Raw genomic sequence first — 17,074 nt, 5'->3', positions numbered from 1 at the left:
CCCCGATCGCCACAGGTCAGGGAGCACCCCAGAAGACGGGCAGAAAGCTGCATTTCGAGGCACTCCCCCCTTTCCAGGAAGGGAAGGAGAACAGAAACTCTAATGGCAAGGTCACAGGAGCCGGCTGGGAAAGATGGGCCGGGTGTGGCCACCTCCGCTGCAGGAGCCTGCCTCACAAAACCCCGGGGGCTCACACGGCGAGGGGTCCACCCGAAAGGGACGACCAGGAGGCCACGGGTCGGTCACGGCTGTCATCTTGTGGTATGTCATCTTGTGGGGGCCGGAAGAGCCTGGACCGCACGGCCCCGCGCACGGCAAGCCCCCGTGCCCGCCACTGCGGCCACAGGGCACGGCAGACGGGGCAGGGGCCCTCCAGGGCGGGCCCTCGGGGACACCATGACCCTCCCCACAGTGGGAAGGGGCCCGTGGTGTTTGTCTTAGCTGCCGGCGACCCGCTCCTCTATCACCGTGAGGCCCGTCTGTGAAGGCTCTTGAGTGTCTCGGGTGTTTGCGCCTCGGGCACCATTGCTGCCTCCCCGACACACTTGTGTGGCACTGGGGACACCGGCTCCTCCCCGAGGGCCCCCTCCTGCTGGCCTCCGGGGACTCCGGGAAGGGCCCGCCCTCGCCTCCAGAACGGAGTCGAGGGCCGGCCCGAAGCGGGGCTGGGACACGTTCGCGTGGGCCCTGCTGTCCAGGGGAGGCTGGGAGCTGAGCGCGTTGCCCAGAGTGTGCGGTGCAGGCCCTGAGCCTGAGCAGGCCCGAGGACATCCTGCTGGACGTCCTGCTGGCGCTTGGCTGTGGGCTGGGGGTCGCCGCCCGCCAGGCCTGCATGAGCTGCCAGGGAGTCGAGGAGAGGAAGGGAATTGGGTGCGCCGCCCAGAGGCCCATTGGTTTTCCCAGGCCAAGTCCTTGAGTTCTGCGTCTGCCATGTGTCCGCATGGCCCCTCTCTATCTATTTGTACAACGTTCTGTTACTGCCTTTTTAATTTGGTGTGACTTGTGCTCGATGACAATAATCTTCTTAGCTCTCGTGTCCCTCCTACCCCAGCAGTTGACCAAGCTCCACCAGCTGGCCATGCAGCAAACCCCCTTTCCTCCCCTCGGACAGACCAACCCCGCTTTCCCCGGTACGTACCCAGCTGCCCTTTCTGACCTCCTCTCTTCTCACCTGGGGACTCTCTTTCTGAACGGTCTTATTCAGGGCGGTGAGCAGAGCAGGTACAGTTGTAGTTGTGGATGCCAAGGGCGCAGTGTAGACACGTAGCAGTGTGCACGTTGCAGAGGGCCGGGCGGGGAGGTCGGCGTGTGTCTCCTGCGGTAGGGTAGTCACCTCACGGCTGGCCTTCTTGGGAAGAGATGTCCCGTCTGCCCCCTCGGGTCCATGCCTGCTCTCCACTGCACACAGGCGTCCTGGAGGTCCCTCCTGCTGGACGCACCACCCACTTGGCCAGCCCTGAAGTCTGTTGTCCAGGAGCAAGAGCTCAGACGAGCAGACGGATGCCCTTCTGCAGGAGGCCGGTGCACATCCCAAGAGTGACACCTGCCCGGGGCGGCACCCGGCCCTGCCCCGGGGAAAACCGAGATGAGCCAGCCCCCGGCCCAGAGCGCGGTCACCATCGGCACCCTACTTGGCACAGGGGCGGGGGTGGGCCAGCTGGGCGTGCGTTCCTCCCGGATGACGGCAGGGCATCGCCTCGGTGGCCGAGTGGGTGACAGCACACAGACATGCTGGTCTGCCGTGCATGCGCCAGTCAGATTTTGAGCTTCCCTAGTTGAAGTGACCTTGCTTATCTCCTTGAGGGCAAAACATTAAATCTGTTTCTTCTTTGCTCTCCAGGAGAAAAGCTGCCTTTACACTCCTCCGAAGAAGCTCAAAATCTGATGGGCCAGTCGTCAGGTAAAACAAAAGCACACTAAACGGAGAGAGAGCAGGCCCAGAAGGCCGTGCGTCCGCCCCTGCTCGGGCTCCGGGTCACTGACCTGGCGGGAGGAGGGGCGAGGAGGCCCGATCGCGTCTGCCACGGGGACTGCGAGCGCCTCAGCGAGGGGCCAGTGCCGTCGGGGGACAGAGCCCGAGCGGCCGGCGCCGGGCCTGCACGTGCAGTTCACAGCTTCCGTGTCCGCCAAGTGGGTCAGTCCCGAGTCTCTGATGGCCACTGAAGGCCCCACACGTGGTGGGCCACCGTCTGCGTTGCCACATATTCTCTGGGTGGCACGGCGCGTGGGGGCCTGCCGGAAAGCATTTACCATGACGTGTGCTTTCCGGGGACGCGTTCTGTAGGAGGCACGGCCCGCCGTCAGGGAGCAGAGGCCCCCGGGCCCGATCTGTCTGCACCCGTTGTGGCTGCCTGAAGATGCGCCTAGGCTGTGGCAGGGCAGACACGGGTCTGCGGGTCCCAGTACCCAGGGCGGGTGGGGAGCGAAGCCACTTGAGAGCTTGTGGCTGGCGGAGCAGGCTCCCCGTGAGGCGCCACCCGCTCCCCCGTCCCGCTCAGGGTCAGGGCAGGAGGGCAGCGCTCCCGGCGCGAGCCTGCTGTCACCCCGTCCGTGTGTTCTGGGCCCCAGAGCCTAGCTGTGCGCCTGGGGCTCTGATGATCAGAGCGCCCCACGTGGGTTCCATCGCGGTGCAGCCTTTAACTCAGTTCATGCAGAATTTAGCGAATGGGAATTAGAGACAAACTTTTACAGGATGTAGACACCGACCCTCACTGAGTTGCACACCTAGGTGGTAACGCACGTGTGCCTGCGAGCCCTCTGCCGTTTATACGGGGTTTCGTACCGCTGCCCGGCGACCGCCTTCCGGAGACGGCCGGGACCCAAGGGCCTGGCTCACCCGGGACCCACGGCCCCCATCCTGCCGGCCACCCACCTCCCCTGTCACGGCTCCCCCAGCACCGCCTCCGGGCCCCAAGGACACGGGGCACATGTGCACACGACCTCTTTAAGGGGTCCCTGTGATGACCTCCCACCCGAGGCCCCGTGGGACCCACAGGGAGAGCGTGCACACACACGTGTCCCACCATGGCAGCCGGTGGAGTGGGATGTGTGGTGACAAGGGGCGACGTCACCGCTGCTCCCAAAGCCAGCTCGGGCTCACGTGGCGAAGCTTGACTCATCCAAGCACGTGGAATGTCAGCATATCGTGAGAGAGGATCCCTGCTGGGGCACGGGGTCCTGAGGCACAAGCGCAGATGTGTCTCCAAATCACCAGCTTAATTTCAGTACCTTCTTAAAGAGAAGTCTAATACTTTCCTCCCCCGGATCAAAATATACCAAGGTGAATCGATGGGACTCTTGTCGTTACGTCCGTCCCCGATGAGGCTGTTCAGGAGTTCCTGTAAGGATGCAGACAGGACTGAGGAAATCTCTTAAATGACGTTTGGGGTGTCACTATTTATGGAATGTGTACAGACGCTTGAGCAACCAAGTGATTGTACTGGAAGCACCTTTGTGAAAAGAACGCGATAAAGAACAGGAACTTGATTTGGCAAAAGGAGACGACAATTTGGGATGAATTAGTTCATTCGGGACATGCCAACCGACCGCCCCCCCCTTCCCCGCCCAGGCAAGACGGGCCCCGGTAGGGTCTCTCATGGCAGAGACTGAGGACCGCGGTGCATCTGGTGTTGGGGACACGAGTGCCATAGGAGATGCAGGAAGAGGGGAGGAGGCCGTGGTGGGGGCAGGACCCCGCCGGCTGGTCTGGGACGGTCTTGAAGGCATCTGACCCGTGTGTCCTTAGGACCCTCTGGGCCGGTGGAGAGTAGACCAAGGGGCAGGGACAGAGGCAGGAGCCAGGAGCGGGGAGATGAGAGGTCTGGGGCTCCGGAATATTCTGACGGTACCAGCCAGGCTGCGACGGTTGGCTGCGTGTGCAGGCTCCGGGGTCTGGGCTGCGCTCGGACGCGCGTGGGGCCTGCCGGGAGGAAGGGGGGTGTCTGCTGTGGACTCGGTGCTTGTGATGCCTCCAGACAAGGAGACAAGTGCTGAGGGCAGGGAGCCTGCCCAGTACGGGCTCTGTTGACCCTGTTTCCAGAGCAAAAGCGGATCCTGTCCTGTGAGTCGTCTGAGAAGTGGTCTTTGATGTGGCAGGCCCTGAGCTGACACTGGCAAAGCTAAAACTTGGGGGCCTGGCGACCAACTAGGCCTGTGTCTGCACTTAGAGCACCGATGTCAGCTCACCGCTGCATCACGGGGCTGTCTGGGCCGCAGAGCAGTTCGGGGCAGAAGGCAGTTAGGGGCAGCTGGACCAGGGGTGCAGAGGGGGCCGAGAGCCCAGGGACACACACACACACACACACACACGACCAGGGGTGCAGAGGGGGCCGAGAGCCCAGACACGCACACACACACACACACAAAACCAGGGGTGCAGAGGGGGCCGAGAGCCCAGACACGCACACACACACACACACACACGACCAGGGGTACAGAGGGGGCCGAGAACCCAGACACACACACGCACACACACACACACACGACCAGGGGTGCAGAGGGGGCCGAGAGCCCAGACACACACACACGCATGCACACACACATACACACGACCAGGGGTGCAGAGGGGGCCGAGAACCCAGACACACACACGCACACACACACACGCACACACACACACACACACACCAGGGGTGCAGAGGGGGCCGAGAGCCCAGACACACACACACACACACACACACACACACACGCACGACCAGGGGTGCAGAGGGGGCCGAGAGCCCAGACACACACACACACACACACACACACACGACCAGGGGTGCAGAGGGGGCCGAGAGCCCAGACACACACACACACACACACACACACACGCACGACCAGGGGTGCAGAGGGGGCCGAGAGCCCAGACACACACACACACACACACACACACACGACCAGGGGTGCAGAGGGGGCTGAGAGCCCAGACCCACACACACACACACACACACACACACACACGACCAGGGGTGCAGAGGGGGCCGAGAGCCCAGACCCACACACACACACACACACACACACACACGACCAGGGGTGCAGAGGGGGCCAAGAGCCCAGACCCACACACACACACACACACACACACACACACACACACACACGACCAGGGGTGCAGAGGGGGCCGAGAGCCCAGACCCACACACACACACACGCACACACACACACACACACGCACACACACACGACCAGGGGTGCAGAGGGGGCCGAGAGCCCAGACCCACACACACGCACACACACACACACACACACGCACACACACACGACCAGGGGTGCAGAGGGGGCCGAGAGCCCAGACCCACACACACACGCACACACACGCACACACACACGACCAGGGGTGCAGAGGGGGCCGAGAGCCCAGACACACACACACACACGCACGCACACACACACACACGACCAGGGGTGCAGAGGGGGCCGAGAGCCCAGACCCACACACACACACACGCACACACACACGCACACACACGCACACACACACGACCAGGGGTGCAGAGGGGGCCGAGAACCCAGACACACACATGCACACACACACACGCACACACACACACACACACATGCACACACACACGACCAGGGGTGCAGAGGGGGCCGAGAGCCCAGACCCACACACACGCACACACACACACACACACGCACACACACACGACCAGGGGTGCAGAGGGGGCCGAGAGCCCAGACACACACATGCACACACACACACACGCACACACACACACGCACACACACACACACGACCAGGGGTGCAGAGGGGGCCGAGAGCCCAGACACACACACACACACGCACGCACACACACACACACACGACCAGGGGTGCAGAGGGGGCCGAGAGCCCAGACCCGCACACACACACGCACACACACGCACACACACACGACCAGGGGTGCAGAGGGGGCCGAGAACCCAGACACACACATGCACACACACACACGCACACACACACGCACACACACACACACGCACACACACACGACCAGGGGTGCAGAGGGGGCCGAGAGCCCAGACACACACACACACACGCACGCACACACACACACACCAGGGGTGCAGAGGGGGCCGAGAGCCCAGACACACACACACACACGACCAGGGGTGCAGAGGGGGCTGAGAGCCCAGGGACACACACACACACACACACACATACACACGCAAAGAGCCGCTCAGCACGGGTCCCCCAGCAGTCTGTGAAGGGCATCCCGAGCCATCACGCACAGGAGTAAAACCACGATGTGCCCATGCTCAGGCATTCTTTTCCTTGTTTCGAGAGAAGCTGGGCTCCAGTGGTTGGTTGCGGTTTGGGACTGAGCTCACTCACAGAGCCTGGGCCCATGTGGGCCGTGTGGGCGGGTGCTGGGCTTGACCTGAGCCACCTGCTACCAGGCTAACCGTGTCCCCTTGGTGTGCCCAGGTCTGGACGTCAGCCCCCCGGCCAGTACTCACGAGCTCACCATTCCCAACGATGTGAGTATGCCTGAGCCCTTGCCCGCCCCCACCCTGCCCGGGACCACTCCCCACCTTCCCACGGCTAGGTGCAATGTCCACAGACGGCATGTGATGTCACACCCCTGAGATACTAGACAGGAAAGGGGGGTGGGGTTTTATTCAGGATTCAGATGCCAGAGCTGGCCACGGGCCCAAGACCCCCGAGTCTCCCATCTAAAGAGCCTGCTTCAGGGTTGGCCCTTAAGGAACAGGTGGTCCAGGAATGCTCTGGAGTGGACCTGCCCCGTGCACCCCGGGCCTCAGGGGGTCTGGGGTTCCCGCAAGCAGGGTGCCCCGGGTGTGTCTGGATGCCTGTATTTGGTGCCCACCGCCTGTTCCCGCCCAGGGCTCAGCTGAGCCGCATGCTCAGCCCTACCCACTTTGTCCTCTGAACCCTTGGACTATCCTAAAGATGCAGACTCCGATCCCAAGCCAAGACACCGGGGTAGGTGTGGGCCACGTGTCCTGGAGGGACAGCTGTCCGTGCCCGCACAGGAGGCTGCTGTGTGGGCGACGTGGCCTTCCCAGCTCACCTGTCATTTGGCCTCTTCAACCCTAGAACTGAGGCCTTTCCTTCACTGTTTTGCCCCTTGAACCAGCTGGGCAGGAAGTCCCGCCTCTTCCTTAAGAGAAGCACAGAGTCGTGGCTTCAGGGGGATGGTCCCTCGTGCGTGTGGACAGAGATGAGCAGTAGGGCAGGAGAGGAGTGAGGCATAGGGCCAGAGGAAGGGACTGCCCCCCACCCCCAGGAAACACCCCCTCGTCGGGGCCCTGGTGGCCAGCTGCAGGCCCAGAGCCTTCATGGGTGACGTGCTCCTGCATCCTCCAAGGGAGAGTGTTTCTGCTCCCGGGGCTCCCTGCTCCGTCCTCCCGCGTGACGATCCTTGCGCAGCCCCCAGTCTTCACCCACGTGGTAGCTGTAGGGACCACTTTCTGCCGTGGGGCTTCTCCTCCCAGCCGCTGCTGAAACCATTGAGCTAACGACAGGCGCCTTCCTCTTGTCCGGGCCTTCCTTCTAAGCTGAGATGAGCCCAGGGGGCAAACGGGACAGGATGAGGTTCTCTGGGGGAGCGGGGTGCATCCTGGGCACACACGTGCCACCTTGCCCACAGCACCGTGCTGCCAGCCTCCTCCAGGGGAGGGTGTCTTCTTGGATCCGCGTCCTCTGAGGAGGCCCATCCTGGGAGGAGACCTTGTGACAGCTCTGCTGGGGACTTTCTCGTGCCCCCCCACCCGGCCCCCCCCCCAGGGGAGGCACCTGTGCCCAGAGCCCATGTCCAGATGCACGCCTGCCATACCGCACATCTCCGTCCCTGGTCAAAGCTAGACTGCAAAGGGAGGTCCTGCCCACACCTACGTGTTGCCACAGCCTCTGGATGGCAGGCACGTGCAGTGACCTAAGTCACACGTAGGTTCCACAGTCTGGCCGCCTGCCGGCGAGGCCACAGGGACCCAGTTGGGGTCGGGACCGGTAGCCGTGTGTGGGGCTGCCTGTGGTGGTGGTCCTGCACTCCCCTGGCCTTGGCATCATTGGCCTTGGGCTGGTGTCACTGTTAGGCGCTCACTGCCTGTTTCAGAACTCACTTGGCCCATGCTGTCACCGTGCCTGCGGTTACCCTACACTTGGGCCCTGTCCCCGGTCCCCACCCACATCACCCAGAGACCTAAGGTTCAGACAGCGGTTCCTCTGGGGTTCAGCTTTGGATGCAGTTAGGAGGGACCATGTTACTTGAAAGTATCTCTGTCACCTTCCTTTGGGTTCCTCTTGGGGCTCACGGTGAGAGCAGAGGGCTGGGCGTGGGCTGGGTGCCCGCAGGGTCAGGAGACCCAGAGAGGCCAGGGGCAGGGCCCCTAAGCTGCTCCCGCCAGATTAGGGAGGCCTCTTACTTGTCGCATCCCTTTTCTAGCTGCTGAGGACACAGCCACCAGCCACGAGAGCCGTGTACTCAGCCCCATGTCCCTGTCGGTAGCACTCGTGCTCTCAGTGTTGTCTGGAAGAGGGACGTGTTCCACCTGAGTGAGGAGTGAGGGGCGGCTTCGGGGCCGAGCCCCCAGCCCGGCAGAGGGGAGCTCAGGGCCCCTCAGGTGTGAGGCCCCCAGGAAGAATCAAGGGCTGGGCGTCAGGACGTTTTCAGCAAGAAAATAGGAAGAGGGAGATATTTGAGAGAACGCGGGTCTTCGTGCCAGACAGAGGAGATCATTTCCTCAAATAGGCTTTACTGGAGGAGAAAACAAGCCGGTTCTGCAGGAGGCTCTTAGCTCAGCTGGGGCTACTTGCACTGAAGGGGGAAGGTTCTAGAAGGGAGATTGGGCTGCTAGTGACCAAAGTGTGAGGATGGGAGGGGAGGAAGCCCAGGGGCCCTCCTGAGCACTGGCATCTTCTGGGGACTGGCCCCACATGCTCCCTCCATCAGGGGCCGGTGCTGCCCCCATGCCAGCCCACATGCCCAGCCGTCACCTGCCTGCCCCACTGGGGAGCCGCTCTCAAGATTCCTCTGCGGCCGGGGAAGGACAAGTCAAAGATCCCGAAGGGTGACCCTGGAAGTCACTCTCACAGACCTCGAGGGGTGGGGCCTGGGTGGGGGCAGGGCCTCGGGAGATGGGGGCAGGAGGTAGAGGAAGCCGGGCAGCTCTGGAGCAGATGCGTCTCTCTGGACGTCTGGAGAGACTGATGGTGCAGTGAGACAGTCGACCTAACCCCAGAAAGGAGAGCAGAACTGAGATGCTGCAGGTCACCTTAGGGACGAGAGCAAGTCGGGATGCACCTGTGTCCCCACGAGCTACGGTCACTGCCTAGGTGCTGAGGTGTGTCGTGTGTAAATGGGCTTCCTCCCCGCGCACCGTCCTACACCGTCTCCAGCCCCTCCGTCGGACGGCTCTGAGGCTGGAACAGAAGACTTCCCCGCAGGGCTGCCCCGGGCCCACCCCGGCCCGTGTGTGCTCTCAGAGCTGCCCTCGGCGGCCCCTGGTTAAGGGCAGTGCCCCGTTATGCCCTTGGTAAACACCAAGAGGTGCCAGCTGCCCCCCCTGTGGAGGCCTCTCTGGGGCCCTACTGCCCCCACACTGCAGGGTAGGCCCCCACAGAGAGTTGGTCTAGACCCCAGGCTGCTGTCCGGCCCCATGCGTGGCTGCCTCTGTGTCCCAAGGGGCCCCGGCTCTGGTCCTTCTGACTGCTTGATTCATGATGACTGACTACTCCTTCAGATGGCCCAGAGTGCCCAGAGGTCACTGCATCCCACCTAAACGGGTCACACGGTGGGAAGGAAAGGGAACATCCGATGCATCCTCAGACTTTCACCCAGGCTCATCAAGAGACAGGTTTTAGGCAGCAACAAGCTTTAAACTGGCTTCAAACACTTCTCCAGCCGAGGACGCAGCCAAGAGGGCCCTGGTGCTGGCACCTGCGTGCTCCCCGGTGCCCAGGCCCTGAAGGACACCAGGGCAGGTGACACAGCAGGTGCCTCTCGGCCTGCAGACCTGTCAGGACTGTGGCAGCAGGGGCACCAGGCAGGGCCCGGCCGTCAGCAGCCTGGAGTTTGTGGAGTGGGGCACAGACCAAGGTTAGGCTGTCTAGGGGCCTCCCCAGGGCCCTGCGCACACTCAGCTGGGGTGGGGGCCCTTCTCTAAGGAAGTCCTTTGTCCTTTTTTCTAGCTAATAGGCTGCATAATTGGACGCCAAGGGACCAAAATCAATGAAATTCGACAGATGTCTGGAGCTCAGATCAAAATCGCCAATGCCACAGAAGGGTCATCGGAGCGCCAGATCACCATCACGGGGACCCCAGCCAACATCAGCCTTGCCCAGTACCTCATCAATGCCAGGTGAGTGTTCACAAGGCCCTGCCCAACGTGTTGCTGGCAGACAGGGTGCTCAGGGGGACTGGAGGGCCCTCGTGGGAGCCCGGACCCCTGTCCCCTCTGGGGGCTTCTCTCTCCTGGCCGGGGGTGGGGGTGGGCGTGATGGAGACAGTCACCACACCGACTCGGGCCCCCACACCCCCTCTGCATGTTCACACCTGACCATTCACCCTGGAGCGTCTCCAGTGCAGGGCTAGGTCGTTACAGGCCGGAGCGTTTCCGGGAAGGCCAGGGGTCAGCCACACACTTGGGTTGATTCGGTTATGTGGTTTCAGAGATCTCAGTACCGGGCCATTCTGCTCCCACGCACCCCTTCCCCGCCACCCAGACCCCGCTGAGCAGCGGATCCAGGGACTGTGTGAGGGTCAGAGGTTAGGCCGTGGGGCAGGTGAGGTCCCGGGGCTGGGACGCTCACCTCAGCTGCCCTGCCCAGGCACATGTTGGAGAGCACGTGACCACACCCGGGGAGGCAGGACCCTCCTCTTTAACTCAGAACGTCTGGGCTCTCAGGAGGCGGTCTCCACTCCGCGGTGCCCCTCCTGCAGCGGCTGCGTACAGATGGTTGTGGTGGCCTGTGCTTGTCCATGGGGTTATTGTCACTCCGCTGATGTGGTGACAGGGAAGGCAGACCCCGCCAACCTGGTCGCCGGTGGGTCCTCCTCCCTCTGCTCTGCTTTGGTCTCCAGTCATGGCCACTCATCTGTCACAGCCAAGAGGGAGACGGACACAAAGGCTTTAAGAATACACAGGGCTGAGCGCCTGGATGGCTCGGTGGGCCGAGGGTCCGACTCTTGATTTCAGCTCAGGTCATGATCTCACGGTGCGTGGGTTCGAGTGGGTCCGAGCCCCGTGTCGGGCTCTGTGCTAACAGCGCGGAACCTGCTTGGGATTCCCTCTCTCCCACTCCTTCTCTCCCTCCCCTGCTCCCTTTCTCTCTCCCAAGATAAATAAACTTAAAAAAAACCAAAAACACACGAGGTGAGCCTTTCGCTTCTGGAACCGTTTTATGAGAACATTGTGACCTGTCTCCTCTGTGCTTCTGTGTCTTCCAGGCTGACGTCTGAGGTCACTGGGATGGGCGCACTCTAATCCTGCCCTTCGGCCTCCGCCCCGTGAACCTGACCTCCACCCGGCTCGCACACTCTGTACAGACCGCCCACCTGCCCTGCGTCGCAAATATAAATAGAGGTTTTCTTTACTAACGAGAGTTATATGCCGTAGACATACACACCAACAGAGCAAATCTATATTCTCTCTGTGTCAGCTCCAGGCTCTGTCCCCGATACCTCTCTGGGAATTAATTTATGCTCGTCTGTTCATGCATTGGCATGCAGTGTTAATTATTTTAAATGCTTTGGGGGCATTCCCATCTGTGACATTTTAGAAATACTGTCCCTTAGTGTCAGTGTACCTGTTAAAGAATTGGTTTGACATTCCGACAGCACTTCCCACAAGCCGTCTCTCCCAGGACCGTGGTTGCTTTGAGCGGGTTCGCTCCCGCCCAGCTGTCCCCCCACCCCGTGCTGACTCTGCTCCCCGAAGCCTGTGCTCGCTCCCACGTGCCCACCGGGCCTGCGCTGGGGGCAGGGGCGCGCTGCCTCTGTTGCGGGGAAGGAGAACGGAGGACAGGGTCCTAACCCACTGTGCAGGTGAGGCCGTGGGTGCTGGAGTCGTCACGTCACGTGCTGGGGACGCACGCGTGGGCCCCCAGGCGTCTTCCGGGGTGGCTGGCCAGGAAGCGCCTCTGCACCATGGCAGAGTTCAATAAATGTTGTGCGCTGCCCCCCACTGGCTCTGGCTCCTGTCTGTGCCCTCCACCCGACCCCGCCCCTGTGCGCACGCGCAGCCCCCCCTCCGCCTCCCCCCCACCCGTGGCCGGCCTGCTGGCTACAGAAGCTGGTTCCTTCTCACACGGATTAGAATCTCATTCCCTCCCCAACTCTTCTTAAATATCTGGCTTGCAAGGTCATTCTAGTGTTGCTTGTGCCAAACTTCCTCAAATGATAATACTGAAAACACCATTTCTAATTAGTAGAACTCCCCTCTCCCACCACCACCACTGTGGGCCGGGGAGGCCGGGCCACGCACAGTGACAGCAGCCACCCCCCAGCCAGAGAGTGTGGCTCTCTGCCCGGCCTCCAGAGCCTGCTGTGCTCCCCTCCAGAGCCTGCTGTGCCTCTTCCGGGCACTGAAGCCCCGGGTGGGACACCGGCGCCGCCGTGGACAGCCCCCACGCTCCCTCAGGGCAGACAACAAAGGACCCGGGCCCCCGGCAGAGCGGGTACTCAAAGGCAGAGACCCTCAGCCTCTCCAGACCGAGCAGGCATCCAGTAGCCGGGGACGGCCTGCCCACAGTGCCTGCCTCTCAGGGCCCTTCCTGTCTGCCCTGGGTGCCCAGACCACCCGGACACCCTGGTCGAGGGTAGGGGCTCCAGGCCCAGGAGCTGGCGGGGACGTGGTGGACCCAGGGCCTCCTCCGGCGCTGGGGCAGTGGAAGGCCAGTGGACGGCTTGAGTAAGCATCTTAGAAGGTGAAAGAGGCCGTGGACGCGGGGTAAAGCCACGGTGGGGAGGGGTCGGAAGTGGGGTGTTCTGGAGAAGAGCGGCAGAGGGGCAGCGGGAGGTCGCGCAGGTAAAAAGAAGAGAGCGGAAGACACAGGAGTGTACCCCACGCGGCTGTCTGAGTGAGGGGGGCTGTGGGGACCGACGACGGAAGGTGGGGCTCTGGGCCACAGAGCATCGTGTTCCGGAGGCATCTCAAAGGAGAACTGACGGATTCCCAACAGATCGGAAGTGGGCCGTGAAAGAGAGGGTCCAGGCGGGCAGGAGGGCTCTTAGTCTGAGCGCTAGAAAGACGACTCGCCGTCCATGAAGGGCAGGGCTGTAGCGGTGGCCGGGGACGGGCACGCGGCTGGGCCTTGCTGGGGGTGACCGTGGAAACCTGGGCTCTGAGGTCCGCACGGTCCAGGCTGAAGGCACGTGGAAGCGGGAGCCCAGGAGCGATTTGGGGAGCGCTGTGGGGGACTCCACGTGGGACACCTGGCAGGAGTCAGGAAGAGCGCCTGCGTGTCACTGACCCCAGGGGATGCCTGGCCCCGTGGCGAGCTGGGCTCCAAAGAGTGGCCCCAAACCGCGGCGAGGAGGTGTCAGCAGGGCAGGCTCACATGCGCATTGCCGTGCACGTGTCTGTGCGGATGCGTTCTTTCATTCCTCTTGGGTAAATAAATACCCGTGAGTGGAGGGCCTGGACCGTGCATGCGACAAGTATATTGTTTAACTTTTTAGGAAGTGTCTACATTGCTTCCAGGGGGTCGTACCATTTTACATTCTGTCCACAGTGCAGGGCGGTTCCAGGAACGGCACGTCCTCAGCGACATTCGGCAATGCTCTTTGTCTTTCCTGTTAGCCATCCAGGGGCGTGTGAGGTGGTAGCTCATTGTGGCTTCAGTCTGCATTTCCCTGATGACAGTGACACTGAGTGTCCTTTCTTGTGCTTATTGGACATCTATACCTTCTTTGCTGAAGCGTGTGTTCAAAATTTTTGCCAATTTCTTAGTGTGGTTTTTTTTTTTTTTTTTTTTTTAATTTTTTTTTCAACGTTTATTTATTTTTGGGACAGAGAGAGACAGAGCATGAACGGGGGAGGGGCAGAGAGAGAGGGAGACACAGAATCGGAAACAGGCTCCAGGCTCTAAGCCATCAGCCCAGAGCCCGACGCGGGGCTCGAACTCACGGACCGCGAGATCGTGACCTGGCTGAAGTCGGACGCTTAACCGACTGCGCCACCCAGGCGCCCCTCTTAGTGTGTTTTTTAATTGAGTTTTGAGTCTTTATTCTTTTTAAAAAAAATTTTTTTAACATTTATTTTTGAGAGAGACAGAGTGCCAGCGGGGGAGGGGCAGAGGGAGAGGGAGACACAGAATCGGAAGCAGGCTCCAGGCTCCAGGCTCCAGGCTCGGAGCTGTCAGCACAGAGCCCAACGCGGGGCTCAAACCCGCAAACTGCGAGATCATGACCTGAGTTGAAGTTGGACGCTTAACTGACTGAGCCACCCAGGCGCCCCAGAGAGTCTTGATATGTTCTAACTAGGAGTCCTTTGTCACATATATGCTTCAGTCTGTGACTTGTGTTTTCATTCTCTCAGTGATGTCTTTTGAACAGCAGAAGTTTTTAATTTTGATGAAGTCTGATTTATCAATTTGTTGTTTCATGGACTGTGTTCTCAGTGTCTTATCCAAGACAAGAAAGATAAGACTAACCCAAGATCACAAAGATTTTCTTGTATGTTTTCTTCTAGAAGTTTTGTGATTGTATGCCCCCTCTGAACTGCCTCTGTACCTTTATCAAAAAGCAGTTCTCCGTGTGTGGGGGGGTCTGTTCTGGGCCCTCTGTTCTGTCCCATTGATCTCTTGTTTACCTTTATGCCCCAACCAAATGGTCCTGATCACTTCGGCCCTGTAATGAGTCTTGAAATCAGGTAGCGTTCGTCCTCCAAACGTGTTCTTTTTCAAAGTCGTTTTGACCGTTCGAGGTCCTTTTACATTTCCGTACAAATTTTAGAATCAGTTGCTAATTTTCCACACAAAAAGTGTGCTGGGGTTTTGATGGGGGTGGCGTGGAACTTGATTAATTTGATGGCACCAGCAAGTGCGGAGAAGCAAAACTGACCTGTGTGTGTTAATCTCGTATCTTACGACCTGTGCAGCCCCGCGCCGATTTGTCCGTCTGTCCTTGAGGTTCTGCCCACTTTAGCTTTTTTTGTTTTGAAACTCTGTTACTGGGTGCGAAAATGTCTAATGTTGTTGTGTCCTCCAGATGAGTTGGCCGCTTTATTATCATGGGGTGGCCTTCTTTATCCCTAGCAGGGTCCTCGCGTCCACAGTCCACTTTGTCTGATGCTGAAGTAGCCGCTCTGGCTTCCTGTCGATGAGTGTCAGCCTGGGGTATTTTCCTCATCCTTTACTCAGGCTATTTGTGTTTTATAGTTAAAATCCATTTTCTTGTAGGTCTGGGTTTTTTTATCCAAACTGATCATCTTTCTATTGGGATGTCCAGACACTCTACACGGGTCTGGATAATCTACTGTGATTATTAATGTATTTAGACTCCAGTCTATCGCATAGCTGTTTTCTATCGGTCCCACGTAGTCTCTGTTCTGTTTTTTGTCATTTTCGGAATTTTTCTAGATTCACTTCGTATTTTTATGATTCTCTTGTGTCTCCTACGTTGGCTTGTTAGCTGTAAGCCTTTATTTTGTTATTTTTGAATTAGGGTTTACGGACGTGGCACAGACAGCCCCCCTTCGAATGACACACCGTTGCACATGTAGTACGTGCACCTGAAGACAGCGCCCCCCCTTGATAACCGTGCCCCGCATTTTACCCATGCACAGGTCATACGTGGTCATTATCGTTGTATAAAAACCCCTGTCTTACATTTTTAGAAGAGATGACACAGGAAAAGGTCTCATTCCCCACAGAGTTTCCCTCTGCAGTGACTCTCGTTTCCTTATGCAGACGCGGGTGTCTGCCCGAAGCGTCCGTCACCACTTCTTGCCGCACAGGCCCGCTGGTGGCCGTCTCCTTCCGGCGCTGTGTGTCCGCAAAGATCTCTACTTAATCTTTGTTCCTGAGAGAACGCCGGCTGGGTCTGCGATTCTGGTTTGGGTTTTGTGCGTTCGGCACTTTGCAGATGCCGCTTCTCGGCCCCGTCACCCGTCTGGCTTCCAGCAGGACACCTGCCACCAGCCCTGCCTGCTGCTCTGCGTGTGACGTGTCCTCTCCTTACCGGCTCCCTCACTGTGTCTCCGTTACCGCCGGCTTGGAGCAGTTGAGTCTGGTGCGCGGGGTCGTTGCCTCACGTGGCCTGTGCCTGGTGTCCCGAGCTGTTGGGTGCTGCGTGGGTTGACGGCGTTTGTCAAATCGGGGGCGTTTTCAGCCATTCTTTCCTCAGGTACATTTTCTGCCCCCAGCTCACTCTTTCCTCTCTTTCAGGGTCTCCAGTCACACATCTGTTACACCCCTCGAAGGGGCCCCAGCTCACTGCTGCTCTTTTCATTTTTCACTGTTTTCTCTGAGCAGTTTTCATTTTGACCGTTTACAGAGATGCCTTCAAGTTCGTCAGCCGTTCTGCTGGGGCGACTAGGCCGCCATCCCCTCCAATCCTTCCAGATGATCCTTTCTTTAACTTGAGGACCCTCCTGACACGCGTGCGCTGGCGGGGCCCTGTGAATGCAGAAGAGGGACCTCCCCCTGCAGCTCTGTCCTTTCTGACACTCTGTCCTCCCGCTCACACCGCCCCGGTCTCTCCGGCGGCTGGCGACTTCTTGTCCTCTCCACCTGTACCACAGCCCGGGGACTCTCCAGCCTCCAACGGGGACAAGTGTGGGGCTCACTGCTTTGCTTCCTTCTGCTCTGGGCTCGTTCCCTTTCGCTGCCCGCACCCACTGCGTGGAAAATCATTGTTCTGTTGTTTTCTGTTTTCTGCATTGGTTTTTCTTGTTTCACGCTGAAAGATAAATCCATTCCCTGTAGTTCCATTTTGGTGCGAGGCAAAAGTCTCCTGGTTTGTTTTATTTGCCGCTGCATTTTTTAAGTTTATCAATTTAGAGAGTGTGTGTGTGCTCGTGTGCCAAAGGGGGAGAGAGAGAGAGAGAGAGAGAGAGAGAGAGAGAGAGAGAGAATCCCAAGCAAGCTCCTCACTCAGCACAGAGCCTCATGTGGGGCTGGAACCCACAACCGTGAGATCAGGACCCG

At 59.8% G+C, this 17,074-nt stretch overlaps 1 protein-coding gene across 19 annotated transcripts in view; it reads left to right on the top strand.

Annotated features, from left to right (window-relative positions):
* Nucleotides 1–12,108, top strand: part of PCBP3 (poly(rC) binding protein 3) — a 273,075-nt gene extending 260,967 nt beyond the window's left edge. For 8 of the 19 annotated variants that reach the window (XM_045501090.1, XM_045501104.1, XM_045501100.1 and 5 more), the window contains 5 exons: nt 1,052–1,130; nt 1,841–1,900; nt 6,389–6,441; nt 10,115–10,284; nt 11,373–12,108. In XM_045501090.1, the coding sequence (XP_045357046.1) occupies nt 1,052–1,130; nt 1,841–1,900; nt 6,389–6,441; nt 10,115–10,284; nt 11,373–11,409 (399 nt within the window). In that variant the 3' untranslated portion in view covers nt 11,410–12,108. Of the gene's footprint in view, nt 1–1,051; nt 1,131–1,408; nt 1,812–1,840; nt 1,901–6,388; nt 6,442–10,114; nt 10,285–11,372 lie in introns of those variants that run through there. The other 11 variants (XM_045501105.1, XM_045501092.1, XM_045501098.1 and 8 more) reach the window with 7 other exon arrangements.
* The last annotated feature ends 4,966 nt before the right edge of the window (nt 12,109–17,074 follow it).

The sequence above is a fragment of the Leopardus geoffroyi genome, chromosome C2, assembly GCF_018350155.1.
Source record: "Leopardus geoffroyi isolate Oge1 chromosome C2, O.geoffroyi_Oge1_pat1.0, whole genome shotgun sequence".
Lineage (NCBI taxonomy): Eukaryota > Metazoa > Chordata > Mammalia > Carnivora > Felidae > Leopardus > Leopardus geoffroyi.
Note: the sequence above shows the minus strand (reverse complement) of the source record. Positions and strands in the feature narration are given on the sequence as shown.